At 47.9% G+C, this 27609-nt stretch overlaps 3 protein-coding genes across 11 annotated transcripts; 2 read left to right on the forward strand and 1 right to left on the reverse strand.

The window, feature by feature from the left end:
• The first annotated feature begins 316 nt into the window (after positions 1-316).
• sympk (symplekin) lies at positions 317-16628 on the forward strand. 5 transcript variants are annotated; one of them, XM_036132614.1, is made up of 27 exons: positions 317-435; positions 782-915; positions 1834-1899; positions 2076-2129; positions 2537-2610; positions 2691-2817; positions 2897-3146; positions 3242-3412; positions 3581-3820; positions 3904-4055; positions 4153-4303; positions 5658-5874; positions 6102-6252; positions 7348-7583; positions 8466-8547; positions 8653-8766; positions 9487-9634; positions 10939-11099; positions 11612-11720; positions 11802-11902; positions 11992-12082; positions 12580-12681; positions 14690-14877; positions 14964-15140; positions 15222-15323; positions 15405-15569; positions 16273-16440. In XM_036132614.1, the coding sequence occupies exons 2-27, from the start codon at positions 853-855 to the stop codon at positions 16438-16440; spliced, it is 3660 nt and encodes a 1219-aa protein (XP_035988507.1). In that variant the 5' UTR covers positions 317-435; positions 782-852. The 5 variants fall into 5 exon arrangements, with proteins under 5 accessions (XP_035988507.1, XP_035988509.1, XP_035988508.1 ...); XM_036132616.1 differs by having other exon boundaries at positions 350-513; XM_036132615.1 differs by having other exon boundaries at positions 350-513; positions 785-915.
• A 1494-nt stretch (positions 16629-18122) lies between these two features.
• On the forward strand, positions 18123-22344 carry zgc:136439 (uncharacterized protein LOC678627 homolog). Its single transcript, XM_012851067.3, has 8 exons — positions 18123-18447; positions 19313-19402; positions 19497-19576; positions 19653-19768; positions 19839-19936; positions 21349-21417; positions 21489-21547; positions 21622-22344. Exons 1-8 carry the CDS (start codon positions 18256-18258, stop codon positions 21740-21742), a joined length of 825 nt encoding a protein of 274 aa, XP_012706521.3. The 5' UTR covers positions 18123-18255; the 3' UTR covers positions 21743-22344.
• On the reverse strand, positions 21229-27561 carry asnsd1 (asparagine synthetase domain containing 1). 5 transcript variants are annotated; one of them, XM_036132632.1, is made up of 7 exons: positions 27329-27561; positions 26235-26310; positions 24998-26097; positions 24565-24964; positions 23539-23720; positions 21764-22039; positions 21229-21670 (listed from the first exon to the last, which is right to left on the reverse strand). In XM_036132632.1, the coding sequence occupies exons 3-6, from the start codon at positions 26041-26043 to the stop codon at positions 21793-21795; spliced, it is 1875 nt and encodes a 624-aa protein (XP_035988525.1). In that variant the 5' UTR covers positions 26044-26097; positions 26235-26310; positions 27329-27561; the 3' UTR covers positions 21229-21670; positions 21764-21792. The 5 variants fall into 5 exon arrangements, with proteins under 5 accessions (XP_035988525.1, XP_035988524.1, XP_035988527.1 ...); XM_036132631.1 differs by having other exon boundaries at positions 21229-22039; positions 27329-27560; XM_036132634.1 differs by having other exon boundaries at positions 21229-22039; positions 24565-24898; positions 27329-27559.
• Between the last annotated feature and the right edge of the window lie 48 nt (positions 27562-27609).

Consider the following 27609-nt stretch of genomic DNA (forward strand, 5'->3'; position numbering starts at 1 on the left):
ACATATCATAAAGCAATATATATATATATATATATATATATATATATATATATATATATATATATATATATATATATATATATATATATATACATATATATATATATATATACATATATATATATATATATATATATATATATATATATATATATATATATTTAAATAAATCTGACAGCCATTTACAGAATAGGAAAGCCTAAACAAAATAAAATCTTCTGTGAAATTATGATGTTCTCCAAAAAGAGTCCCTTAGACTTATAAAATTGTGATAAAATACATTTCAGACCTGCATCTTCACCCCGCTCCAGTAGGAGGCGCTGCAGCTCCATCACGTTATTCTGCAGCCAAAAACCTAAAAAAAGCCGAAGAAGAGCGGCAGCTAGCAGTCCGCGCTGACAGTTGTTTTTTTGTTGTAATAAATGATTGAATGAGGTAAATACTCTTGTAAGGAATATCTTTCCTGCCGGTGGGTTAAAGTAATTATTTTAACCCGACAACAGTAATAAAACGGTATGTTGTTTATAAACTGTAACAATAAAGTTTAAACTGAACCGGTTAGCATAGCATGGCGGCTAACAGCTCGGGGTGAAGCTAATAGTGTTACTGAAAGATTTTAAATACTAATGTTAAATCTGTTTTGATCGGCATGCTAAATGTTTTTAATGGCGCAGTTTGGGGGCCGTTTGCTGTGAGTTTGTTATCGGCTGCGTTTGTGTGTCAGTCAGTCCAGATTTTAGCCGGTTTGAGGCTGATGCATTTTAACCCGTGTTCATTTCAGCAGGTTTATCCGGGGTTCCAGGATCTTTCCACGCCATGTTCTTCACGCAGTGAACCTTTCTGAGAGGCACCATGGAGCGTCCTTCCAAGGAGGGGAAGCCCCCCTCTGTTATCGACATCACCACCAGCGAAAGGGTAATTATTCAACCAAAGGATCAGAGGTCTGGTGAAACTGGAGGCTCATCATTCAGCAGTTTGTAGAGGAAATACATCAGTTAGTTTTTTTTTAATTTAAGGAATCTTTGTTTCAAATGGAAAGTTGTTGATTTGAAGCATTTAAATGTGACATAACATCTTTAAGGGGGGAAATAGGCTTTTATTGGACACTCAGGACAGCTGTAGTGAGTAGCTGTCGCATTGGAAAGCTTTATTTTAAACACAAAGGAAGGATGAGGCAGAGGATGCCGTCAGGAGGTGGACTAAGCCTTTGATTCTGCTCTCCAGGTCCATCACCGTCACTCAGGTCTCAGTTTTAGTCGTCTAGATGTTGCTTGGAGTCAAGCTGCTGCTTCTCCTCTTTGAAAGGAGGAGTCTGGGATGGTTGCTCTGATAATGATGCCTCCCTTTGGAGGTTTTCTGGGATCCTGGATCAAACCTGAAACTCTCTGCAGGGACTTTATGTCACTTCTGGACGGGGAAGGCCTGCTAAATGTTGCTTAGAAGATGAGATTTAGTCCGGTTGTCCTTAAAGGTGGAAGCATTGATGGAAGGAGGAGTTCAACTTGAACATTATGTCCTGGTTTGTGTGTTATGTGTGAATTCTGGAGTCTCACCAAAACTTAATTGTGGTTAAACAATGATAATAAGGACTCTTGATTGTTGGAAGAAAGAAAGAACCTCGTAGAGAGGCGGATCTTTATGCAACAGCAGCTGCTGCAGATGTGATAAATGAAGCTGTTTGGTGAGTAAAACTATTTAGAAATCTCAGGTTCTCTCCTTCAGAAACCAGAGAACTCGTATCTGCTCGTGGACTGAAGCCTCACACTGCTGGTTGGAATGATCTGATCAGCAGCTAGTCGTGTTTTTACTGACAGAAACTTTGGCTTCTTTCAGGTTGTGGAGCTTCTGAATCAGGCGGCTCTGATTCCCACCGATGAAAAGCTTAATGTTCTCAAACAGGTTCGTTGCCTCATTTCCCAACATGAAGATTATCATTAAATCTGTTTTAATACATATAAATCAAACTTGATTTGATGTTTGTGTAAATGTAAAGTATTATTTTATTAAAAAGTATTTTTTGAGAGCTGGATCAGAAACTCACTTGGATAAAAACCGATTCTGTGAATTTCTATCAGGTTCAAGAGCTCATCATCAACAAGGATCCTTCTCTTCTTGACAACTTTTTGGATGTAAGTGGAAAATAAAGAATCCGATGTTTTACTCAGTGATGCTATTTAGAATTCCAATAACTGTTTTATAATTATCGTCACAATAAAGTCTTTTTCAGTTTTGTTAATCTATCACCTTTACTGGGCCGCTGTGTGAAAAGCCTTAAAATAAAATAAGCTTTTATAGCTGCAGCAACGTAACCTGTTGTTTAAAATAGAAATATAGATTTAAATTCTGTTTTAGTCACGTTTTTATTATAGTGATTGTGGTTTTACCCGAATTCATGTTGTTTCCCTGCCAGATAAAGATTGTCAGTTTGTGAGATTATCAAGTTTTTATATTAAACATGAGTGGAAATCGCTGCCAAACTTTAGCTGTTTATTGTTTTAAATACTAATATTTGCCAACTTTTGTTTCTGCTGCTCAGGAGATCATCGCCTTCCAGACGGACCGGTCCATTGAAGTGAGGAAGTTTGTGATCGGGTTTATAGAGGAAGCATGGTGAGCTGTCAGGAATCTGCTTGTTGCCGTGGTAACGCTGCAGGTTTACAGCTGCAGAACGTCTCCTGTTCTCTGTTCAGCAAACGGGACAACGAGCTCCTCCTCAGGCTGATCGCCAACCTCAACATGTTGCTGAAGGACGAGAGCGTAAACGTGGTGAAGAAGGCCATCCTCACCCTCACCCAGCTCTACAAAGTGGCGCTGCAGGTAGGTTGACGCAGGCGGGCGGTGGAGCGGGTCGTGTCGTCGTTTCCCTGATTCCGATGGCGTTCCTTCTCCCCTTCAGTGGCTCGTCCGCTCCAAGACGGTGTCGGAGATGCAGGAGGCGTGCTGGGATCTGGTCACACAGATGACCGGCGACGTGTTGACCATGCTGGACTCAGAGAACGACGGCATTCGCACCCACGCCATCAAGTTCACAGAGTCCCTGATCATCACGCTGTCGCCACGGATACCGGAGTCCGACGTCCCTAAGAGACAGGAGGGGGACATCAGCCTGGACAAAGTCCCCAGAGACCACCCCTACATTCGCTACGGTACCCGGGGGCCAGGCCCAGAGCAAGTCCTGAGGCGTTTAAATGCTTCTGGTCAGTTTCTAAAGGTGATCTGCCCTGTGCTGGATCCTCCACAGACACCCTGTGTGAGGAGGGGAAGACCGCCCTGGAGAAGCTGCTGAAGTTCATGGTCCACCCGGCCATTTCCAGCATCAACCTGACCACCGCCCTGGGCTCTCTGGCCACCATCGCCCGCCAGAGGCCAATGTTCATGTCTGAAGTGGTGCAGGCCTACGAGACGCTGCACGGTGAGCGTTAGCAGCAGAAAAACCTTCTGATCCTCCCCTGGGAGGTTTATCATCTCCTAACAGGCAGTCTGGCTGGTGCTGAAACCCTTTAAACTGATTGATTGATTGATTGATTGATTGATTGATTGATTGATTGATTGATTGATTGATTGATTTGTTTTCTTGCAGCAAACCTGCCTCCAACTCTGGCCAAGTCTCAGGTGAGCAGCGTGCGGAAGAACCTGAAGCTGCACCTGGTGGCGGTGCTGAAGCATCCCTGCAGCCTGGAGTTCCAGGTTCAGATCAGCACCCTTCTGCTGGATCTGGGGATGCCGCAGACCGAGATAACCCGATACACTCCGGCGCCGCGGGAGCAGCGCAAACGGCCTCGTTACGACCAATCCACCGAGGGCAAGAAGGTCAAGCTGGGTGAGCCGCGGCGAGCGTTCAGGAAGTTTTACTCCCGTACCTTCTCCTGTTAACCCGTTAATGTTTCTATATCCTGTCCTCAGAGCCGGCGCTCATTGAGGACGACGAGGACAAAGAGGAGCCGGCCCCCCTCGCCGCCCCAAAGCCAGCTGCCGTTCCAGCCGCGCAGTCCGCCATCGACCTCACGGCTGACTTCCTGCGCCCGCTGCTGACCCCCGAGAACGTGGCCAACCTGGTGGGGGGGGGGGGCGCCGTGGTTTACCTGTCGGCTTCACCCCCGACCCCTCCTACCTTCTAACCCCTCCCCCCCGGATGTCTGTCTCCCTGCTCAGGTGCTCATCAGCATGGTGTACCTGCCCGACGTCATGCCCGCCTCCTTCCAGGCCACGTACACACCTGTGGAGTCAGCCGGCACCGACGCCCAGATCAAACATCTGGCCCGGCTGATGGCGACCCAGATGACTGCAGCGGGGATCGGCCCAGGTCAGAGGCGCTGAACGTGTCGTGATGTTTGCAGACCACGTTTGTCTGGGTTAGAGGGATGCAGGTGGAGACGGATGTCAGGGTGAGACCTGCTGCGCAATATGGAGGCGGTGGTGCCACCAGACAGACAGACGGCACAGTTAATGGATGTGCTGAGAGGAGGAGGAGGAAGGAGGTTATGGAAGGAGGCAGATGATCCACCAGGGAGACCTCTGATGGGATTCTTCTGCAATTAGGGGCTGGTTATCTAAAAAATCCTGCTTCTTAACGCTGATCAGACACATTTAATGGTCATCAGACCTTAAAAATGTCACTATGTGTCCCAAAGTTTCACCTTGAAGATCTGTGAGCACGTCATGAAATGAAGGGACAAGGTTAATAACTTGGGAGTGTGGATTGATCCAGTTTTACCATCTGAGGAACATCACCAACATCAGACTTTATGAAGCGCAGAGGCTCTTATGCATTTGTATCTTCATGCATTTAGTATAAAAATACGCATAACGTCTTTATCCTCATTAAGTCAGACTCAACTTTTCTTCTTCTAACTCAGTTACGGTTAAATGAAATAGCTCATAAGTTTTAAATGTCAGCAAAATAAGGTTTCTTCGTGGCTTTCCGTCTCCTCGATGTTTGGTAGAATCACCTTTAACCGTCTGACTCGGCTCAGAGGTTCTGGTTCTCCTCAACTGACTTCCTGATGTGTCCAGATGTTGCTTCAGCATGATGGTCTTCCCTCATGATGCGTCTGCTCTGTGAACCAGTCCCTCCTGCAGCAAAGCAGCCCCCAGCATCATGCTGCCACCTCTGTGCTTTGTCTTTAGCATTGATTCTGGGGCTGATCCACACGTTTCACAGCAGAACCCAGAGATCCTCCTTCCTGAAGGCTCCCATGATGCTTGTAGCTGCAGATAAAAACTAGAACAGATGAAGGTGGAACCTTCAGGATGAACCCGACTGGTGGAGGTCTGTGGTTCTGGTTCTGATATCTGCGCTGAATCCTTCCAAGCGAACATAACTCAGGTCTGGTAAATGAACCAATCAGAGGCCAGCAAAGCCATGACATCATCATCATCGTCTGGGCTTTCCCAAATAGTTTAAAGGTTTAGAAATCCTCATTGTGGCATTCAGCAGAACCGGACCGTGAGCAGTGAAGGTTCTGGGTCTATGGGCTGTATGTAAACATCTGATTCCAGCTGTGGGCTGTATGTAAACATCTGGTTCCAGCTGTGGGCTGTATGTAAACATCTGGTTCCAGCTGTGGGCTGTATGTAAACATCTGGTTCCAGCTGTGGGCTGTATGTAAACATCTGGTTCCAGCTGTGGCTTTCAGGAAGCTGTGTTTGCCCCTCAGGTCTGGAGCAGTGCAGGGCGAGGGAGGATGAGGCGGGCAGAGAGGAGCAGATGGAGGACGACTCGGCGGCCAAAGACGTTCTGATCAAGCGGAAGCTGTCCTCCATGATGGGCCAGGCCATCTCCGTGGTGGGGGGCTACGGCGAGAAGCCGCCCACCGCAGAGGCTCCGGCCGTCAAGAGGCTCCCTGAGCCCATCCTGCCCTCCGCACAGGCCAAGTGAGCGACGGCGCCACACCCTCTGCTCCTGGTGCCAGGTTCTGCTCCTGGTGCCAGGTTCTGCTCCTGGTTCCAGGTTCTGCTCCTGGTTCCAGGTTCTGCTCCTGGTTCCAGGTTCTGCTCCTGGTTCCAGGTTCTGCTCCTGGTGCCAGGTTCTGCTCCTGGTTCCAGGTTCTGCTCCTGGTTCCAGGTTCTGCTCACCGACCGGGCTTCTCTCGCCCCCGCAGGGCGCCGGGGGCCGTGGGCAGGAAGAAGGTGTTCCGCCTGGCAGACGCCGTCCAGCCGCTGTCCGACTCCCAGATCGGCGTCTTGTCCTCCAAGGCGGTGAGGAGGATTCTCCACTCAGAGAAGGCGATCACGCAGAGCGGCATGTCCCACGTAAGGATTCAGAATTTATTCTGTAAGGATTCAGAATTTATTCTGTCAGGACGGTCCTGGTGGAAAAGATTTTCTCCTGTCTGGATAATTAAAGACGGAGGAAAACCTGTTTTCAAACCTTATCCTGTTCTCTGAAGGACTAAATCCTAATTTCTTTGTTTTAATAATAAAGAATAAGATTTTATTCAAGGATTAAGCTCAATGTTATAGATTTAACAGTAAAATATAATATAATATTAATAATAATAATAATAATAATAATAATAATAATAATAATAATAATAAGCTGGTGCCTTTTACCACACGGCTGCTTTAGAAACTGACCTCAGTATCACGGTATATTGTAGAGATAATAAAAAACATTTATTTGATTAAACTGTTCAATTAAATCTAAACGTAGAGACGCTGTGGTTAACGTTCACAATTCATCATTTAAATTATTATAAAAAGGCCTGATTAATCAGGGGGAAATATTATTAAAATGCAGATAAACTAAAGTATTTAACTCATAATCATGTAAACTAACTTTCAGCTGATTTGTATTAATATGTATATGAGTGTTTCTGATTTAAATCAGATTTTCTCCTGAATTAAGCTTGATTAAGGCAGTAAAATAATTAGTCGCTGCAGGAAGTCAGCACATGAGCACATAGACGCTCAGTGGTGTCAAACTCGAGGCCCGCGGGCCGAATCTGGGCCGTCAGGGCAATTTATCCGGCCCTCCAGAGCCTAAAAAGGCACATCATGTCATAAAGTAGAGGCATAAATCCCTTTAAAGTGTATAAATGGGCTAAAACTGAGCCTCCTGTAGTGAATGTTTTTTTTACTGTGTAGTAACAGCATCCTGCCACTAGAGGTCAGATTCTCAACAACACATTAAAACAACCCAGAAATGTCCAGAAAGAGAAGAAGTGAAGCAGAATGATGAGTTTAAAGTTTAACTCACCCCAATAAAACTTTATCTACAGATAAACTGTATAAACTGGGCTTAAGGTGCTAATTTAATGTTTTTTATACTTGTGTGAGCTGAAATGAAAGTTTCCCCTGTGGAGGAGGTGGAGGAGGTGTGCGGTTAACGGTGAGCCGGTGCTGCAGGTGCGGGTGAAGCTGCTCTCCAGGCTGGTGACCCAGTTTGAGGGGGTGATGAAGGAGGACGTCCTGGAGTTCGTCCTGGAGGACATCAGGACCAGGAGCGAGCTGGCCTTCTCCCTCCTCTACCAGGAGTACAACACCTACCTGAGCCAGCTGCCTGCAGGGCTGCTGGACGGCTACGACCACTGCCTCTACACGCTGCTGTCAGGCCTGCAGGAGAAGCCCGAGCAGCGGGACGGGTCTGTCCCCTCGCCTCCTCCTCTCCTGTCTCCTCCTCCTCTCCTGTCCCCTCGCCTCCTCCTCTCCTTCCCTCCTTCCCTCCTTCTCTCCTTCCCTCCTTCCTTTTCACTCGCTTCCTGCTTCCTGACATTCCCTGTCTCTGGGGTTCCTACTTAAGCCCTTTGTTCACGCATCCTACCTCCTTTCCTAGCTTGTCTCCTCCGTTCATCCCCTGTCTCCTCTCTCCTCCTGTCTCCTCTCCTGTCTCCTCTCCTCTCTCCTCTCTTCTCTCCTCTCCTTTCTCCTCTCCTGTCTCCTCTCCTTTCTCCTCTCCTATGTCTCCTCTCCTCTCTCCTCTGGATCTAACCAGCAGCTCTCTCCTCTCCTGTCTCCTATGTCTCCTCTCCTGTCTCCTCTCCTGTCTCCTCTCCTGTCTCCTCTCCTGTCTCCTCTCCTATGTCTCCTCTCCTGTCTCCTCTCCTTTCTCCTCTCCTATGTCTCCTCTCCTCTCTCCTCTGGATCTAACCAGCAGCTCTCTCCTCTCCTGTCTCCTATGTCTCCTCTCCTGTCTCCTCTCCTGTCTCCTCTCCTATGTCTCCTCTCCTGTCTCCTCTCCTGTCTCCTCTCCTATGTCTCCTCTCCTGTCTCCTCTCCTTTCTCCTCTCCTATGTCTCCTCTCCTCTCTCCTCTGGATCTAACCAGCAGCTCTCTCCTCTCCTGTCTCCTATGTCTCCTCTCCTGTCTCCTCTCCTGTCTCCTCTCCTGTCTCCTCTCCTGTCTCCTCTCCTATGTCTCCTCTCCTGTCTCCTCTCCTTTCTCCTCTCCTGTCTCCTCCCCTGTCTCCTCCTCTGTCTCCTCTCCTGTCTCCTCTGGATCTAACCAGCAGCTCTCTCCTCCTCCAGGCTCTTCACCAAGCTGGTTCTGGAGGCTCCCATCATCACGGAGTCGGCGCTGGAGGTGATCCGGCGGTACTGTGAGGACGAGGTGAGACACCGTGTCCTCCTCCAGGATGTGTCCTCCTCCTCCTGGGGGACGTGTCCTCCTCCTCCAGGACGTGTCCTCCTCGCTGACCTGCTGTCTCTGTTTCAGTCGCGGGTTTATCTGGGCATGACGACGCTGAAGGAGCTGATCATCAAGAGGCCATCCAGGCAGTTCCAGTACCTCCATGTCCTCCTGGACCTCAGCTCCCACGACAAGGAGAAGGTGAAGCTGCAGAGACAGAGGGACAGACGTCCCCACAGGGGGACAGTTTGACATTTATGTCTCAACCAGAACCTGCAGCACGCTGGTGGACAGGAAGGAGTCCAGCTTTTCAAAATGCTTTAAAAATAAAACCAGAAGTTCATTTCTAATCAGCGCCTGAATAAACCCAGAGCAGGAGAACAACCAACACAGGTTCTCCTTCCAGCAGGAGAACCTGCAGCCTGAGATATTATGGGATGGATTAGATCAGAGCAGAGTCATAGGTCAGAACGGCCTAGTCAAAGTCCAGACTGAGTGCTAATGAGAATCTGTGGCAAGGCTTGAAAACAAATGTTCTCAGATGTTCTCCATCCAGTCTGAACCAGAGCAGAGCTGCTGCTGGACCCACAGGCAGAAGAAGTTCTGCAGAGTTCTGACCCAGGGACGGGCTGAATACAGATGCACACCGCACTTTTCAGATTTTTACACTTATGCTCCACTTTGTGTTGCATAAAATCCCGATAAATGAAAAGTTTCGTGGAAAAGTTTTAGGGGTGTGTTTACTTTTGGACGACTCTGTGGTCAATTAAGGCTTTTTCTTTATAACCTCCCGAGTTTATCCTTTTTAAATGATTTAGGACAGATGCGTTGCTGAAAGTTTCTATTAAAAGGTCTTTAAAAGACACTGCCTGTGAATTGTGGGTAAAGGTTCCTCCGTAAACGGACCGTATCTCGTTGCAGGTGCGCAGCACGGCGCTGGCCTTCCTGAAGCGAATGTACGAGAAGGACCACCTCAGAGATTACATCGAGAAGTTCGCCCTGAACTACCTGCAGCTGCTGGTCCACCCCAACCCGCCGTCTCTGCTGTTCGGCGCCGACAAGGACACAGGTTCTCACGCCTCACCAGCCAATCAGCAGCCGCGCCGTTAGGGCGTGGCAGAAAGGACATCAGTGAAACGACAAATCCATAAAATCCATAAAAATCCATAAAAATGCAAAATTTACAGCGTCGGCAGCGGATTTCATGAGCCGTCCGTGTGGCGGAGCCGCTAACTCACCTGCAGCCGGTCGGCGATGCCGATTGGCTGCAGAGCGACGTAAACGAGGCGCTGGTTTCAAATTCAGGTGTTTTTTGTTTTTTTTTTTGGAGTAAATTCTACAAACGATGAGAAAACGGCTCAACCTTCCCTGATCAGGTTGAAATGTGTTTGGGTTAAATACAAAGAAATTATTCATAAAGCCTCGATTATTTGGGCTGAAAACCAAATAATCGATCATGACCGGAGATTTTACACCAAGATTTATTTAAAGTAGAAAGTCTGACGTTTGATAAATTTCCAAAAAACAACAATAAAGGCAGAGGTGTGTTGGTTCTTTTAGGTTCTGAGAACAGAACCAGGTTCTGAGATGGTGGAGAACTCCTGCTGCTGTTTAGAGAACAGGAGGAAGTGATGATCCGTGCTGCAGCGCTGAGTTCATGAGTTCATCAGAACCAGAGTTCAGATTATGGATCCTAAAAATACACCAGAATATAATCTCATTCTGATAATCATATTTATGTTTATTAAGCTTTAAGTTTTAATTTGCTGACGGAGTCTGAGTGAAGGGACTGAATGGGAGAGAGGAGCAGGACTCTGAACTAACTGTTCATGAATCTTTACTGTTCTGTAACAATGATTAAATGTTGGTGAGACACTCAGAATAAGAGGCAGAGCTGAATAAAAAACAGAAAAATGAGACATAAACATCCATAAAAGGACTCCATTAAAATGAAGGAATAAAAAGGATTAAATCTCTAACATCCTGTTTGACCCTTTGAAGATAAATCAGAGAAACTTGTAGAATAAACGTCGTTGGAGTTTAAACAGGATAAATGCAGCATGAAGGATTTCCATAAATGAGCTGCTGGTTTATCTGACTGTCAGTTTCTGCTCTGGTTGCTTCGTTATTCCCAATTATTTCCCCCAGTTTTACAGCTTCACTTCTTTGTGTTAAATCCTGTTCATAACATAAACTTCTTTATTAGAAACTTATTTATTACCTAATATTATGGTGACAGAACACCTGTGAGCTCATCAGCTCTGTCTAAATGTTCTATTTGTTAATAAGAAGTGTAAATGAGTCTTTTTCTGTCCTATTAATGGATAATCTAAGCTTAGCTGCAGCTTCTCCTGACGTCTGCTCTAATCTCAGAGGTGGCGGCTCCGTGGACGGAGGAGACGGTGAGACAGTGTCTCTTCCTCTACCTGTCCCTGCTTCCTCTCAACCACCGGCTGGTCCACGAGCTCGCCTCCGTCTACACCGAGGCCATCGCCGACATCAAGCGCAGTGTGCTGCGCGCCATTGAGCAGCCCGTGAGTTCGCCTCCTGTTCGCTGGTACCGCTTCTGGTACCGGTTCTGGTGCCGGTTCTGGTACCGGTTCTGGTACCGGTTCTGGTTCCGCTTCCTGTCCGCCCAACGCTGGCGTTCATTTAATTAGTTAACGAGTCGTTTTATTAGAGGTGCACTGATCGATCCCATCTCCCTCTGCTATGGTCTGAAAACCATCGCCCTAAACTCTGATTATGAGTTTTTAATGTTTAACGTTTTTCAGGATGAGTTTTAAATGTTGAAGGTTTCTTCTAACAGCTGATGGTGTCTAAGTAAATAAATCAGAATCAGCTTTTTAAAGATCGGCCAGACGGCTGCACTCTAAGCACCGCGGGTGTCTGACCCGTTTTAGGCTGCAGTGATCGGACGCAGCGCCGGTACCGGATCAGCCGGACGGGGTTCTAACGGTACCGGATCAGCCGGGTGGGGTTCTAACGGTACCGGATCAGCCGGGCGGGGTTCTAACGGTACCGGCGTGTGTTTGGGTTCCTGCAGATCCGCGGCATGGGGATGAACTCGCCCGAGCTGCTGCTCCTGGTGGAGAACTGCCCCAAAGGAGCCGAGACCCTGGTGACCCGCTGCCTGCACATCCTGACCGATAAAGGTAGACCGCCTCCGACCCGCAGCGTAGAGGAGGCGCAGATGTTCTGGTTCTGGTTCTGATGCAGCTCTGTCCTGGGTTCAGTGCCGCCGTCGCCGGAGCTGGTGGAGCGAGTGCGGGACCTGTACCACAAACGCGTCCCAGACGTGCGTTTCCTCATCCCCGTCATCAACGGCCTGGAGAAGGTGCGGTTCTGGAGGAGGTTCTGGAGGAGGTTCTGGGTTCCTCGTCCGTTCTCTCGGGTCTAACCGTGGTTCTGGTTCTCTCCCCTCAGAACGAGGTGGTCCAGGCGCTGCCGAAGCTCATCAAGCTCAACCCGATTGTTGTGAAGGAAGTCTTTAACCGCCTGCTGGGGACGCAGCACAGTAGGTCTCCACCAGGGGGCGCCGCTCACCCGCTTCTCCCTCTCACACCGCACATGTTCTGGTTCTGTAACAGCCAGGACCGCAGCGGGCCACGCTTTGGGTCCGCTACGGCCCTGCCGGGTCGGTACCGGACCGCTCCAGCCTGGTTTTCTACAGGTTCTGTGTAGAACCAGAACTTTCTGTCTGCGTTTGTTCAGCAGCCATAAGGTCCAGAGCCGCACCGGGCCAGAACACTGAACCAGATTTCACTGGTTCTGGTCCGAATGGGTCCCTCAGCAGGTGTTCCCAGCTCGTGATGCGTTCAGGTACAGCTGGGACTCCAGGCTGTCTGAGCATCACAAATATGGACCTGGTCCAAACATCAGCGCCGAGTTCTGGACCTTGGGTTTAACTCCAGGCGGAGCGGAAACGTACCGACCCGTGATTTCTGTTCCAGCCCGTGTTCTGCTGAGTGGACGGGTCGGTTCTGACCCGGCGGGCCTGTGTGTGTGTTGCAGGTGAGGGCAGCTCGTCGGTGTCTCCTCTGACTCCAGGAGACCTCCTCATCGCGCTCCACAACATCGACTCCTCCAAGTGCGACATGAAGTCCATCATCAAAGGTCCGAGTCCAGAGAACCTCAAGGTTCTGCTGGGGCAACGAGTCAGACCCACCAGAACCTCCTCCTTCCTACTTTGTCTCCTCCTTCCTACTTTGTCTCCTTTCCTTGTCTCCTTTTCTCCTGTCTCCTCCTTTCCTCTCTTATCCCCTTTCCTTCATTGTCTCCTCCTTTAGTAACTTGTCTCCTCATTTCCTCCCTTGACTCCTTTCCTTCATTGTTTCCTTTCCTTCAATGTTTCCTTTCCTTCATTGTTTCCTTTCCTTCCTTGTCTCCTTTCCTTACTTGTCTCCTTTCCTTCATTGTCTCCTTTCTTTCCTTGTCTCCTTTCCTTCCTTGTCTCCTTTCCTTCATTGTTTCCTTTCCTTCATTGTCTCCTTTCTTTCCTTGTCTCCTTTCTTTCCTTGTCTCCTTTCTTTCCTTGTCTCCTTTCCTTCATTGTCTCCTTTCTTTCCTTGACTCCTTTCTTTCATTGACTCCTTTCCTTCCTTGTCTCCTTTCCTTCATTGTTTCCTTTCCTTCATTGTCTCCTTTCCTTCCTTATCTCCTTTCCTTCCTTATCTCCTTTCCTTCCTTGTCTCCTTTCCTTCATTGTCTCCTTTCCTTACTTGTCTCCTTTCCTTCATTGTCTCCTTTCTTTCCTTGTCTCCTTTCCTTCCTTGTTTCCTTTCCTTCATTGTTTCCTTTCCTTCCTTGTTTCCTTTCCTTCATTGTTTCCTTTCCTTCATTGTCTCCTTTCCTTCCTTATCTCCTTTCCTTCCTTGTCTCCTTTCCTTCCTTGTCTCCTTTCCTTCATTGTCTCCTTTCCTTACTTGTCTCCTTTCCTTCATTGTCTCCTTTCTTTCCTTGTCTCCTTTCCTTCCTTGTCTCCTTTCCTTCATTGTTTCCTTTCCTTCATTGTCTCCTTTCCTCCCTTGACTCCTTTCTTTCCTTGTCTCCTTTCCTTCATTGTCTCCTTTCCTCCCTTGTGTCCTTTCCTCCCTCAGCGTAGGCACTAAGGTCTGTTCCTGGTCCCTCAGAGACGTCCGTCTGTCTTTAACTCGGTCCAAACTCAGACGGGCGTCTCTGATGGTTTAGATCCACGTTCTTTACCTTCTAACAAACTGATACGGTTCTGGTTCTGGAGGACGGCTGGACTCCTACCAGGAGGGTTAAAAAATAGTTTAAAAGGTTAAAAATAGTTTAAAAGGACTAAAAATAGTTTAAAAGGTAAACAAATAGTTTAAAAGGTAAAAAATAGTAGTTTAAAAGGTTAAAAAATAGTTTAAAAGGTTAAAAAAATAGTTTTAAAAGGTTACATAGTTTAAAAGGTAAAAAAAATGTTTAAAAGATTAAAATTTTGTTTTAAAAGGATACAAATAGTTTAAAAGGTAAATAGTAGTTTAAAAGGTAAAAAAAAATGTTTAAAAGATTAAAAAATAGTTTGAAAGAATACAAATAGTTTTAAAAGGATACAAATAGTTTAAAAGGTAAAAAATAGTAGTTTAAAAGGTAAAAAATAGTTTAAAAGGTAAGAAATAGTAGCTTAAAAGGTTAAAAATAGTTTAAAAGGTTAAAAAATTGTTTAAAAGGTTAAAAAAATAGTTTTAAAAGGTTAAATAGTTTAAAAGGTAAAAAAAATGTTTAAAAGATTAAAAAATAGTTTGAAAGGATACAAATAGTTTTAAAAGGATACAAATAGTTTAAAAGGTTAAAAAATATTTTAAAAGGTTAAAAAAAATTTAAAATGTTAAAAATAGTTTAAAAGGTTAAAAAATAGTTTAAAATGTTAAAAATAGTTTAAAAGGTTAAAAAATAGTTTAAAATGTTAAAAATAGCTTAAAAGGTTAAAAATAGTTTAAAAGATAAAAAAATAGTTTAAAAGGTTAAAAGTTTTCTGCATTAGAGACGCAGCTGTGAACGTTTTAAAGTCATGAGACGATCCAGCAGCTCAGTGCTGACACCTGGTGGCGGGGAGGCTAGCTCCCTCAGCCAATCAGAGGTTCTGACGGCTCCGTTCCTCCGCCTGCAGCCACCAACCTGTGCTTCGGGGAGAAGAACGTCTACACCTCTGAGGTTCTGGCCGTGGTGATGCAGCAGCTGATGGAGCAGAGCCCGCTGCCCATGCTGCTGATGCGCACCGTCATCCAGTCCCTCACCATGTACCCGCGGCTGGGCGGCTTCGTCATGAACATCCTGTCGCGCCTCATCGTCAAGCAGGTGCCCCGCCGGCTCCGCCCACCAGGTTCTGGTTCTGGTTCCGGTTCCGTCCGTCTTCCTGTGGCTAACGGCGTCCTGTCCCCCAGGTGTGGAAGTACCCTAAGGTGTGGGAGGGCTTCGTTAAGTGCTGCCAGCGCACCAAGCCGCAGTCCTACAGCGTGCTGCTGCAGCTGCCGCCGCCGCAGCTCGCCAGCGTCTTCGAGCGCTGCCCGGAGATGAGGGCGCCGCTGCTGCAGCACGTCCTGGCCTTCACGCCGCACCAGGTCAGAACCGGCCCGTCAGAACCGACCCGTCAGAACCGGCGCCGCCGTTCTGACCCTCCTCCTGCCCTCTGTCTCCCACAGCAAGCGCACATCCCCACCTCCATCATGGCCGTCCTGGAAGCCAACAAGAAGCCGGAACCCAAGCCCGCCGACCCGGTACCGGTACCGGTACCAGAGGAGGAGGTGAGCCGTGTTTTCTCCTTTGTGTTCAGTAGCAAGTCTCCTTCTGGTCTTTCTGGGTTTCACCGATTTCCTCTGACCCAGTCGGAACCGGCTCCCGCTGCCGAAGAACCTCCTGTCATGGAGCCCGCAGAACCAGAACCACCGCTCCAGCCGGAACCGGTTCTTCTGAAGGACGAGGAGGAACCCATGGAGCAGGAGGAGGCCGGCCCGCCGGTTCTGGATGAAACCCTGGAAAGCGTCTCCCAGGTGGGTCCGAGCGTTCAGGGATGTTCTGCAGATGTTCTGCAGATGTTCTGTTCAGCGGATCCAGCACCGGCCGGTTCTGTGTGAAGGTCCGATTAGAACCCGTCTGCAGTAACGCCTCTGTGAGCGTCACCTTCGCTGTGATGAGACGTTGATTCAGAACCAGAATCACTTCAGAACTTTATTCAGTTTGAGCTTTTTCAGGCTGGAACGATCAGAACCTTTGTTGACATCTAGAACCCGGTCCAGAACTTTGCTGCAGGTTTCCTCTGGTCCAAACAGGCTCAGATATATACATACAGGCCAATACAAGCAGCTGACGCTGAAACCGGACCAGAACCAGGACCTCTGGTTAGTGGCCATGGTCGACACGGTAGCTGCTCTGCTGGGTCCGCCCCTGATTGGACGGACCGGCGATCAGAACCAAACTGCAGGAAGGAAACGGGTCGGGATGTTCAGGAACAACCACGGCTGCACCGGTTCCTCCTTCCTCAGGGAAACCAGTAGAACCATCTGAGAAGGTTCTGAGCGGGTCCGACCCAAACCTGGAGGAGCATTTGATGGTCAGAACCAGCAGCAGTATGTATATATCTGAGCCTGTGTGATTAGTTGGGTCAGAGAAAGTTCTGTTCGTGGTTCTGTCTGATCGTTCCACCCTGGAAACCCAGAAAAGGTTCTGGCTAAAGTCTGGGGAACTTTTCTGCAGGACGGCTTGTCGCAGGACGCAGAGGAACCGACACCGCGTCCAGAACCGGACCAGGAGCCCATGGAGGATTCTCAGCCCGAACCGTCGGATCAGCCGGAGTCGCCCAAAGAACCCGACCCAAACCCGGCGGCACCAGAAGCTGGAAGCGGGTCGGAGGATGTGGAGTAGATGAACATTTCTCTCCTTTATCCCAGAATTCTGGTTCTGGTTCTTGTTGTTTGTTTGTTTTTTTTCTTGTTGATTCTTAGAAAACGGGAGGAAATAAAATTATCAGAAGTTCTGTTTCATCTTTCCTGTCTGGTCTCAGGTCCAACACGGTCGGTTCTGATTGCAGAAGGTTCTGATCAAACTGCTGAGCTTAATGTCTTTATTTCGTCTGGGTTTGTTTTCATCGACCCGCGGTCCAGTTCACTGCTGCCTTCAGGTTGGTGGTTCTGAATCGACCCGGTTAATGTTCTGCTTCTAAAGGTGGCAGATTGTCTGACCGGGCCTGGAGCGGCCAATCAGGAGGACCGGGACATTTCCCGGTAGATCGGACCGCCGCCGCCTCTGTCAGCTCTTCTTCTTCTTCTTTGTGACGTAACGTCGACTCCTCGTCGCTGGAGCAGAAGGCGGGGGGGGGGGGGGCTCAGAGACGCTGCTAAATGTGTAAAAGTTAGAAGCTGGTTCAATAAAATGATTTTGCCGTTTGAAACGTGAAATAAAGACGATGAAAGGTGCTGAACGTTGTTCCTACGAGTTAATTACCAAGTCAGTGACTTCTGTGACCTTGTAGTGAATAATTTAACGTTATAAGCAGAGCTGGGTGTCAGCTAGGATGATACAATTCTCTGCTCCGCTTAATTTGATTTGACTCCAATATCCATATTTATTAGTTTCAAATTAATGCTCAAAGTCATTCAATCAACAAAACCAGCCAAATATTCTATTTATGTTAAATTTTTTGAACTCTGATATATTAACAGGAACATAAAGTGCGTTTGGTTCGATGCATTTAACTTTTCAGTACCAGGATCTTTGTGTTCCAGTCAGGATCCGGATCCACAGGTGAGGCTCAGAACGTGGATGGAACCACCAAGAAGAACCGCTTCCACCCTCTGCTAAACATGTAGAGCAGGAACGCTTTAACATGAAAACAGGAACATTAGATGACAATATTCTGAGATGGACTTATACATTTAAATAATTAAACTGGTTGGTTTTTATTTCACTTGAATCATTTATTTATACAGACTACACAGCCAGACATGGCGTCAAGGTACTTTACAAAAAAACAATAAAAATATACCGAGAAACGCAAAGAACCACCAGAACAGGCAAAGAACCATCAGAACAGGTAAAGAACCCGGGGTTCTGGTTACTGCTAATAAATAGGTTCCAATATTTGAACGTCCTGGATCGGTGGTGGAGCGCAGATCCAGAAGGTGCTGGTTCCAGAGTCCGGGTGCTGCTCCTAAGAAGCTCCATCATCCCAGAGTTTGGACCTGGACGGACGGACCGGTCCTTGGTATGAAATAAAATAAAAAACGGATCCAAAGAACTTTAGTCTGAAATATTAATATGGAAAATCTACAGTTAAGCTCAGCTGGGTGTTCTGGAGCCAGTAATACAGTCTAAAACGGTTCGGGTCGAAGAGTTGGTTATGGTCCTCCAGCAGGGGGCAGTAGAAGAACAGTTGGTTCTGTTTGTCCAGCAGGGGGCAGTAGAAGAAGAGTTGGTTCTGGCCCTCCAGCAGGGGGCGGTAGAAGAAGAGTTGGTTCTGGTCCTCCAGCAGGGGGCAGTGAGTTGGTTCTGTTTGTCCAGCAGGGGGCAGTAGAAGAGTTGGTTCTGGCCCTCCAGCAGGGGGCAGTAGAGGCCGAAGGAGCTCCTTCCAAACTTCCAGTGAAACCCAAACAAGAGTGGGAACTTTGACTCAGTTAAGGTGGACTCGGTACCAGAACCCTGACCCAGATCGGATCCGAACAGTCCCGGTCAGAGTTCTAAATGAAAGCCGTGATTCTCGCCGCCGGGTACGGAACCAGGCTGCAGAGGGATGTTTCCGCTGATCGCAGCGGCAGGTTCGCTCACCTGGTGGGGGTTCCGAAGCCGCTGCTGCCGGTGGGCCGGTTCCCGTTGATAACCCACTGGGTCCGGGCTCTGAACCGGTCCCGAACCGTGGACGGGATCTATGTGGTGGTAGGACCCCCCCCCCCCCCCCCAAAAAAAATCTGTTCTTTAATTGTTATTAAATCAAAAACTGTTTTAGAGGCAGGACAACTTTATTCCGAACCTGATTAGAACAGAACCGAACCAAACCGAACCTCCTGTAGTGATAGTAACCGGGATGGCTGGAGATAAATTAGTTTGAGGATTAAAAAGAATCCGAACCACAAACTGATTTACCACCTCTAGATGACCTTAGACCCAGTTCGGTTATTAACCCGACCAGAATCTACCCGAACTGGACCTTTCAGGTTCTGTTAGACCGAGTTTGTGAAACTTTTAGTCAGGTGCTTAAAACGAAAAAATACGATTTTAGCACAAAGGGTCCAGAACTACAAAGCACAGGAAGTCCACCTGTCACAGCAACCAGAACCAGAACCAGAACCAAGCTGCCAGGTTCTGCGGTCTGTGCTGTCCCGTCTACATGCAGATAAAAGCTCAGGCGAATGGACCGGGTCAGAACAAGAAGCAGAGACACTGGATCAGGATTTTAGTTGCTTTTGTGGAGAACAGAACTGAGCGGAACCAGAACCTAAAGACCAGGTCCAGAAGGAGGAGAGGAACCAGGGAACCAAAGTCCACTTTTAAAAGTGATTTAATTCTTTAGGTGCCGAGTTCTAGAATAATGCTGTGTCTCTATTGAGGAGTTCTGTAGAACCCTTGATGGTTTCTCTGAGTTCTGGAGAACCTTTGATGGTTTCTCTGAGTTCTGTAGAACCTTTGATGGTTTCTCTGAGTTCTGTAGAACCTTTGATGGTTTCTCTGAGTTCTGGAGAACCTTTGATGGTTCCTCTGAGTTCTGGAGAACCTTTCAGAACCGTCTTCTGTCCGCCTGCAGACCAACGCGCTCCACCAGGCTGAGTTCCTGCGATGGGCCGAGGAGTTCCCAGAGGTCCAGGTTCTCAGCGACCAGACCAGAACCAACGATGTAAGTACCTCCTCCGGCCCGTTAATGAACACCAGGAACCGGAGAACGGTTCCAGTGGAACGGTTCCGCTGACCCAAACTCACGTCCGTCCCAGGAGCGCCTCGGCGCCGTCGCCTGCCTGCAGCTCGCCATCAAGCACTTCAACATCCAGGACCACGTGGTCGTCATCGGGGGGTGAGGTTCTGCTCTAAACTGGACCTCAAAGCGGGTCTCAGAGGGACTTCAGGCTCGGTTCTGCGTGTTTCTGCAGAGACACGCTGTTCAGGGAGGACTTCAGCCTCGGCGCCGTGGCAGAGAAGTTCTGCGGGCTGCAGGCGAGCAGCGAGGACGGCTGCCTGGTTCTGTCCTACCAGTGCGGGGACCGAGGTGAGCAGCAGAACCTCCCAGCAGGTCCGGTTCGGTACCGGCCGACTAACGGACCCCGTGTTCTCCGCAGAGACCCAGAAGTACGGGATCCTGGAGGTGGACCGTGACCTCCGCGTTCTCCGCATGAAGGAGAAACCCGAGCCGTCAGAGACCGAGTCCAGGAGAGCCGTGAGTCCTTCAGAGGAAGAACTTTAGTCTCACGGCCATGTGGGACGGTTCTGGTCCACTCCTCCTTCCAGGGTTCTGCTCAGCTCCCTGAAGGTCCCACCATTTAAACCAGGTAGAGGTCTGGACTTTGACTAGACCACCAGCCTCCCTCCAGGTGCTTCTCGTTGGGTTTTCTCCCACCTGAGCTGCTGGGCTCTGCAGCTCCTCCAGAGCCACCATGGTCCTCCTGCTTCTCTGATCAATGCTCTCCTGGTCCAGCCTGTCAGTCCAGGTGGACGTCCATGTCCTGGTAGGTCTGCAGGTGGTCCATCCTCTCTCCAGGACCACATGATGATCAGAGCTCTGGGAGGTTCTGAACTCTGATCAGAACTCTGGAGAACCTCAGAGGAACAGAACCAGAACCGTCTGTCACATCCTAGTAACTTAAACTTTGTGTGTTAAAGGACCACCAGAACAAAGGTTCTGGACGCTGATCCAGAACCGTGTCTCATAACGTGATTATGGAGGGAATTTTATTCCATTATTGTTGAAAAGAAAACGTTTTTGTAAATTTGAGAAAAAATGCAATCTAGAAATTAAACTTTGAAAAGGTTCTTAATCAAAAAAGGTTTTGAAAGTTACTTTTGTTTTTCTCAACATTTTGTGTTTTTTTTAAACATTTACTTTTTCAAACAAATTTAACTTTTTTCCATTTTATATTTTCAGATTTATTTATTTATCTCTTTTTTAGATAGATTTTTACAGATTGCATTCTGTTCAAATTGCATTTTAATCGTCATCGCTTCACTTTTTGCTCCTGACGCGCATTGACCAATAGAAACGTTGCTAACGTCCGTGCTGACCAATAGAAATGCGCCTTCGGTCCTGACACCAGACGAAGGCCCGCCCCCAGAAGTAAAGAGCACGTGATCTGAAAACCGCGATTTGAAAAGAGAAATTTGAAGAAAAAAGTCATTTAAAACATAAAAGGTGAAAAAAATTGCATGTTTCTTTTCTCTTAAAACATATAATAAAAATAAAATCTGATAAAACAAAAACATTTTTTTTTGATTAAGACATTTTTCAACATTTAATTTCTGGTTTGCATTTTTGTTTTATTTCCAATTGCAAATCAAATTTTTTGCAGCAATAATGGAACAAAATTCACTCCATAAACAAACTTTAGCAACAACATTTTTAGAGAGAATCCATCCGGAAAACAAACAAAAAAAAAATAATTTGCAAAAAAAATAATTATTATAATTTGAAATAATTGTAAACATTTATAAAATAAATCAGAGAAAACAGCAAAGTTGCTCTCAAACCTATTTTTTATTGAGAACCTTGTCAGAGTTTTAAACCTTAATGGAACTAAATGTTCTCGGTGGGAGAACGTTGTTTTAACCCAGCGGCTGACTGCGTTCTCCTTTCAGTGTCCGTGTTTCTACGTGTTCTCCAGGGGAACCCTTCCTCTGCTGGACTCCTTCCTGCAGGAGAAGAAGGTAGAACCCCAACATTTCACACTTCTGGGTTCCTGCACAGATTCTGGTTCTGAACGTCTTTCCCTCATCAGGACGCTCCGCTTGAAGAGAAGGACGCTCCGGGGAACTTCCTGTCCTGGCTCATTCAGAGGTAACGCAGAGCGAGGTTCTAGTGGAGCGGTTCCTGAGCATCTGGGTCGGTTCTGACCGTTCTGTCTCCGTCAGGAAACCCGTCTACGTCCACGAGGTCTCCGGCCGCTTCGACGTGGGGAACCTGCCGGCGTACCTGGAGTGTGAGCGCTACTTCAGGGAGAACCTTCAGGAGGAGACGGCTTACATGGTGTAGAAGAACCAGAACCAGCCTGACCCGGAACGTTCCATCGGATCCAGAACGCTTCACGCTGTGAGGAGCCGCCCGCACCGATCAGAGGCCTTCTCACGCCTGTCCTCCATCTTGGCGACGCGCGAGCCGAACTGCATGGCCCGCTTGGGCAGCGCCGCCGATTGGCCGAGGCCCAGCCGCCGCGCCGCCGACCTCAGCAGCAGCTTGTCGCCGGCGCCGCGGGGCAGAACCAGGTCCGCTTTGACCCAGACGGGCAGCGAGTTCAGGTAGCTCACCACGTCCTCGTCCAGGTAGGGGAACCTGCGGACAGACGGGACAGCGTGGCTTTCACTACACCTACAGGTCCAGTCAGGCTGAGGCGCTCCGACCAGAACCGTCCGGACCACACAGACCCGCAGCAGAATAAAACTCTGTTAAATTTTAATTAACAGTTAAAATAATCCTGTTAAATGAAGCGGAGCGGCTGGTTCTCTTAACCAGGTTAGCAGAACCAGCCGACCCGGTTCTGAGCTTCACAAACACGCCGCTTTGATTCATTCCGTGGCCCAGATGGTGACGATTGTTTATGTTCCGTTAATTTACAAATTTGTTAATAAAGAATGATTAAAAAAAACACACTTTGATTATTTAAAAGATAAAAATGGATTAAAAACGGATAAAAATGGACGTTGCTGCTAATTTCTCCTGCCGTCGGGTTGATGGGGAGGAAAAAGAAGCCAGTCTGAGTTTAAAGTGGATCTAAGCTGGAGGGAAAAATTAATTTAGTTCTTTAATCACTAAAGAACTAAATTCCTCCACCTATAAATGAGTTTAATTTCAACAATCTGATTTATTAAACCAGGAGTTTCTTCGAGGCGAAGCTGATCCAACCCAACAGGATCAGCATGAAGATGGTTCTGATTTATTCTATAGTTTAGACTTTAATCACTGAACCCTTACCGTATTTTTAGGACTATAAGGCGCATTAAATATTCTTCTCAACTGTGTAATATTTATCACTCCACTACAAAAAGGGAACTAAAAGTAACATTTCTTTAAATCAGTAATTTTTCCCTTGATTTGAGCAGCTAAATGAGAATATCTGCTAATGGGAAAAGACTTTTGCACTTAAAAAACAAGAATAATTCATCTTATTTCAAGTGCAGGATGTCTGATTTTAGGGGTAAAATATTCATTCCATTAACAAATAGTCTTATTTATCTGCTCAAATCAAGGAAAAAATTACTAATTTAAAGAAAACTTTACTTTTAGTCCCCTTTTTGCAGTGCGCCTCCACGTCCACAGCTCTCTGTCATCTCTGGAGGACAGAGTAGCTGGACTACACTCCCCTGTTTCTATCAGGCCAAAATAAACTTTTATATTTAATTAACTTACTAGGTTTATTGTTGCTAGCGCGTACTCCAGGCCTTACATGAATGCACTTCTAGTTTAGACATTACAGTCAGGCAGTCTGGTAGACAGCTCAGGGGTCCTCAGGTAGAGACACAGTGTACCGTAATGCTCCTAATATCCACTGAGGAGCATATTTACACATTTTAACAGATTTCTTGTACCACATAAATCACAGTAAACACAACGGTGATCATAGATAAGCAGCAGCATCAGTTTATGAGAAGATTTAAGGATTTTAAGTGCGCCTGATAGTCTAATAAATACAGTAACGTTTAACTTTATTCTGAAGAAAACTAATTAATTATTTCTCCTCCTGGTGACCCTCAAGCTGCCCGGATGTTGAATCATTTGGTAGAAATAATAAATCTATGAGTCCAGGCGGTTAAACCAGGGAGGGCGACCCGTACCTGGCTTCCTTCCCGTGGTCTCCGATCACTCGGTCGTCCCGGCCCAGGTTCCTGGAGGAGATCCTGCCCAGCTCCATGCGCAGCTCCTGGAGGAGGCCTTCAGGGCCGGACGCCTTGAATCGGACTCTGTGGCGGGAGTAACCGGCCAGCTGCTCGTCCGCTCCGATCCCCGTCAGAACCACCTGCAGGGCAGCAACACAGTCACCGTTTAAACCTTAAAAAGGTGCTAATCCCTCAGGGGCCCGGGGCCCGGCCTGCCTTAGCTGTGCCCCTGCAGCGCCCCCTATCTGCCGCTAAGCGCTGCAGAAACCTGGTCAACCAATCAAAGGCTGGCGTTGCAGCAGAGAAGCATCTAAAACATTAAATACTGATTAAACGGTTTAATAAATAGACTGGTTTGTTTCTTGCACTTTATGTTCAACAAGGATTGAAATCAACTAAAAGCTGTTCTATTGAATAATATTCTGATTAATAAAAACATGAAAAGTTCTTGTTTTAAATAGTCCTTGTTTACAAACGTCTTTATTTAGAGGCCATTTTTGTTGCTTGTGGTTAATGCAGAGAAAAGTCAAAATCGTAGACAGAACGCCATCATTTCTGCTCCGAGTTTAGACGCAGCGGCTCTTTTAGCGCCTGATCTGCACAGCAAGGAAACATATTGATTTGTTGTTTGTATATGTTTAAAAAGACGTGATAAATTAAACTGAAAAAATAATTGCATTAAATCGCAATAATACGATGAAAAAAAAAAAAATTGCAATTAGATTATTTCCTAAAATCTTACAGCCTCAGTCGGCTCTTACTGCTGATCAAAAACTGAGAAATTTGTTGATTAAAAGCATCAGAGCTGAAGTGAAGTCGGTCCAGAAACACGCAGAGCTTCACCGTCGTCTCTGGTTCTGGAATAAAAACCAGAATCTGCAGATCGAGCCTCAAAGAAACAGAAAATCTGTATTTTCTGCATCGCTGCATTAAAACACTAAATGAACCGCTGGTTCAGGACGGCGCCTGCAGCCGGAGCCTCACCCTGGCGGAGGAGGTGAAGGCTCTGGCGCCGCCGTCCTCCATGACGGCGCCCGCTCCTCTGGCGGCGAACCACACGGCGCAGCCGATGCTGTCGTCCAGCACCGTCTCCAGAGGATGCACCAGGTGACGGATGCGCTCCCGCCGCATCGTCTGCAGCTCCTCCTGCGACACGTTGATCTCCACAAAGTTCCAGCGCCTGTCGGGACTCAGGCGCCGCAGCTCCTCCAGGCCGGCTCGCCCCGTCAGTCGGTCCGGAACGCCGAAGGCGTCGAAGGTTTGGACCGCGGCCGGGTCGGCGCCGCAGTCCGCCGTCTCCTTCTGCTTCTTTCCAGATGTGCTGCGGTTCTCCTTCTGCTTCTTTCCAGATGTGCTGCGGTTCTCCTTCTGCTTCTTTCCAGATGTGCTGCGGTTCTCCTTCTGCTTCTTTCCAGATGTGCTGCGGTTCTCCTGCAGCCTGAAGGCCACGTTCAGCAGGTCTATGGGCTGCTGGGGGGGAACGTGGCGGTCCGCCAAGACGGCCAGGACCATGGAGTCGATCCCTCCTGAGAAAAGCAGAGCCACGCTGGCAGAACCGTCACAGACTGGCTGGGTTCTGACGGGCCGAGGCTGGACCCGCCTCCTCACCGCCTCACTGAGCACGCTCAGTAGAAGCTCCTCCTCTTCCGGCCGCCGCTTTCCTGCCAGCAGCTCCTCCAGGTCCGGGGCGGATGAACGGGGTTCTGGTTCTGGTGCCGCCCCGCCTGACGGAGCGGGAAGGGAGACGTTCAGAGGACAAACCGGGCCGGGCAGAACCGGGCCGGCGGGGTTCCTGATTACGCTGCAGGCGCTGGGGAGAGACTCCAGAGCGGCGGTGGGACTGTCGGCGCCATCCCAGGGGAACAGCTCCAGGGAGACGGAACCGGTCCGTCCAAACTCCTTCAGGTCCACCCTGAACACGCCGGCTGCCGGAACCTCCTCCCAGGTACCGTCGGACCCGTCGGACCCGTCGGACCCGGACGCCTGAGCCGCCACCGAGGTCAGAGTCAGCGTTCCCGCCGCAGACCTCCACAGCAAGCTGCGCCGGCCGAAGAAGTCTCTGCCGAACCAGAGGAGGTCCTCGGCCCTCTGGTGGTAGACCAGCGCCCAGGGCCCGCGGACCGCCGCCAGAACCGCCAGAACCTCCGCAGCGCTCCTGCAGGACTCCAGGTTCTGGGAGAGCACGGCCGCGTCGTTCTCCTCCGGGTCCACCGCCACGCCCCCGAAGACCTCGCCGTTCCACATCAACACGTTCCCGGCGCCGTCCTGCAGCGGCTGAGGGGTGAGGAGGCCCCTCATGTGGAGAACGTGGGCGGAGAACACGCACCGGTACCCGGGGTCCGTCCCTGTAGCCGTGACGACCCGGTTGGAGTCGGGTCCTCTCCTCCGCAGATGTTCCTGGATCTGCTCGTCCCGCTCGGACGGAGCCGCAGACCGACTCAGCAGACAGAAGATGCCACACATGGCGGTGGAGATGTCACAGGTCCTGCAGCTCCTTCTTCATGTAGTCCAGGTCCTCTGCAGACAGACGGCACCGTCAGCAAGACAGCCAGGCAGCGAGACAGCCAGGAAGCAAGACAGCCAGGCAGCGAGACAGCAAGGCAGCGAGACAGCCAGGCAGCAGAGCTCCACCAGAAATCAGCCGTCTTACTCACTTTTACAGGAGCTCAGGGTCTGGTTTCTGTCCGCCAGGAAGAAGATGTTGCTGTTCCTCTGCTGGACGTAAACTTTCTGCAGGAAATAAAAAGAAAAAAGGAGCTTCAGCACAAACTGGAAAACACGTTTATTATTATTATTATTATTATTATTATGATTAGATACGTCGGTTCTGAAGACATCTAACATCTAGGCAAGCTGGAACCAGGACTACAGAAGCTTGACCTTTGACCTTCAGTGTGCCATCATTAATGCATATATTTAAATCTGTCACTTTTAGAGCAGCTTCCAGTTAGAACAGCAACATTTACAGGGTGCTTGCTCTTTTTCCAAATTAAAATTCCAGACTTTTTCAAAACTGATATTTTTTTCCCAAGACCTTAACTTTATGTACTTGTATACTTGTGTGCCTACTGCCTACTTCATTGGTTGAGATTGTACAAACTGTTTATTAGAAATGTTAATTTTTATAGGCTAGTACTCAATGAACAAATGCATTATTCACAGTAAATTATGCTTTTACTGATGAAAACGTTTCAAAACATGAAAATCACAAGTACATGAATTTCACATCAAACAAGTGTTTGACCAGTTAGTAAAATTATAGTTTTATAGCCTACCTTCCTATTTCTCATTTCACAATGCCTTTGAGCGTACTGTAAAATTCTACCATACATTTTTTTCCCATACTTTATTAAGACTTTCACACAAAATTCAAGACTTTTCAAGGTCTGGAAAACAGTGTTTCAAAATTCCAAACTGTTGCACATCTCAGTAACCTTAGACTATTTAACACGAATAGCAGAATCTTTCATACTGTGTGTGTTTAGTGAAAACTCATTTTAATGCTGATCCCTGTATGAGATTCTAACCCTGATTTTATCTAAATGTTTCTGGAACAACAGGGAATTGTTGATGTGAACTAAACTCACTCTGGTTTTCTTCAGATTGGAGAGCTCGTCCACAATAACCTTCTGCTCCTTCACCTAAAACATGGAACCACAGTTAACAACAGGTCCTCTAAAAGCCATCTAACGTGTTTATGCTGCTCTCTGTTAGCATGCTAGCCGGCACAAGACTGCTTTTAACGGACCTTTCTGCTAAGCTCCTCCTTCAACGCTGAATATTCGCTCACGTTGTCGCTATTGTCCGAGTTTCTCGAAGACATTTTGTCCAAAAAAGCCGAAAACAAAGACAATTTGAAGAAGCTAACGGCAGGCTAGCTCCCAGAAAGACACCACAGAAGCTAGCAGCCGCATGGCTAGCAGGTTTAGCGCCGGGTTTAGGCCCCGCCCCCATTCCGCATGTCCGCTTTCATCACCTTAGACGTTATACAGGTAGATTATACTGACGCTGCCTACTGGAGCTGACGTT

The sequence above is a fragment of the Fundulus heteroclitus genome, unplaced genomic scaffold, assembly GCF_011125445.2.
Source record: "Fundulus heteroclitus isolate FHET01 unplaced genomic scaffold, MU-UCD_Fhet_4.1 scaffold_53, whole genome shotgun sequence".
In the NCBI taxonomy this organism is placed as follows: Eukaryota; Metazoa; Chordata; class Actinopteri; order Cyprinodontiformes; family Fundulidae; genus Fundulus; species Fundulus heteroclitus.

Bases quoted from the DNA above. Each gene is read 5' to 3' on its own strand.
- zgc:136439 (XM_012851067.3), top strand. From the start codon at position 18,256: ATGAAAGCCGTGATTCTCGCCGCCGGGTACGGAACCAGGCTGCAGAGG. The intron at 19,577-19,652 runs GTGAGGTTCTGC...GTGTTTCTGCAG, and splicing joins CACGTGGTCGTCATCGGGGG to AGACACGCTGTTCAGGGAGG. The intron at 19,769-19,838 runs GTGAGCAGCAGA...TGTTCTCCGCAG, and splicing joins CTACCAGTGCGGGGACCGAG to AGACCCAGAAGTACGGGATC.
- asnsd1 (XM_036132632.1), bottom strand. From the start codon at position 26,043: ATGTGTGGCATCTTCTGTCTGCTGAGTCGGTCTGCGGCTCCGTCCGAG. The intron at 24,965-24,997 runs ATCTGGAAAGAA...GAACCGCAGCAC, and splicing joins CTGCAGGAGAACCGCAGCAC to ATCTGGAAAGAAGCAGAAGG. The intron at 22,040-23,538 runs GTACGGGTCGCC...GTCTGTCCGCAG, and splicing joins GACCACGGGAAGGAAGCCAG to GTTCCCCTACCTGGACGAGG.
- sympk (XM_036132614.1), top strand. From the start codon at position 853: ATGGAGCGTCCTTCCAAGGAGGGGAAGCCCCCCTCTGTTATCGACATC. The intron at 11,903-11,991 runs GTGCGGTTCTGG...CTCTCCCCTCAG, and splicing joins TCATCAACGGCCTGGAGAAG to AACGAGGTGGTCCAGGCGCT. The intron at 15,570-16,272 runs GTGGGTCCGAGC...ACTTTTCTGCAG, and splicing joins CCCTGGAAAGCGTCTCCCAG to GACGGCTTGTCGCAGGACGC.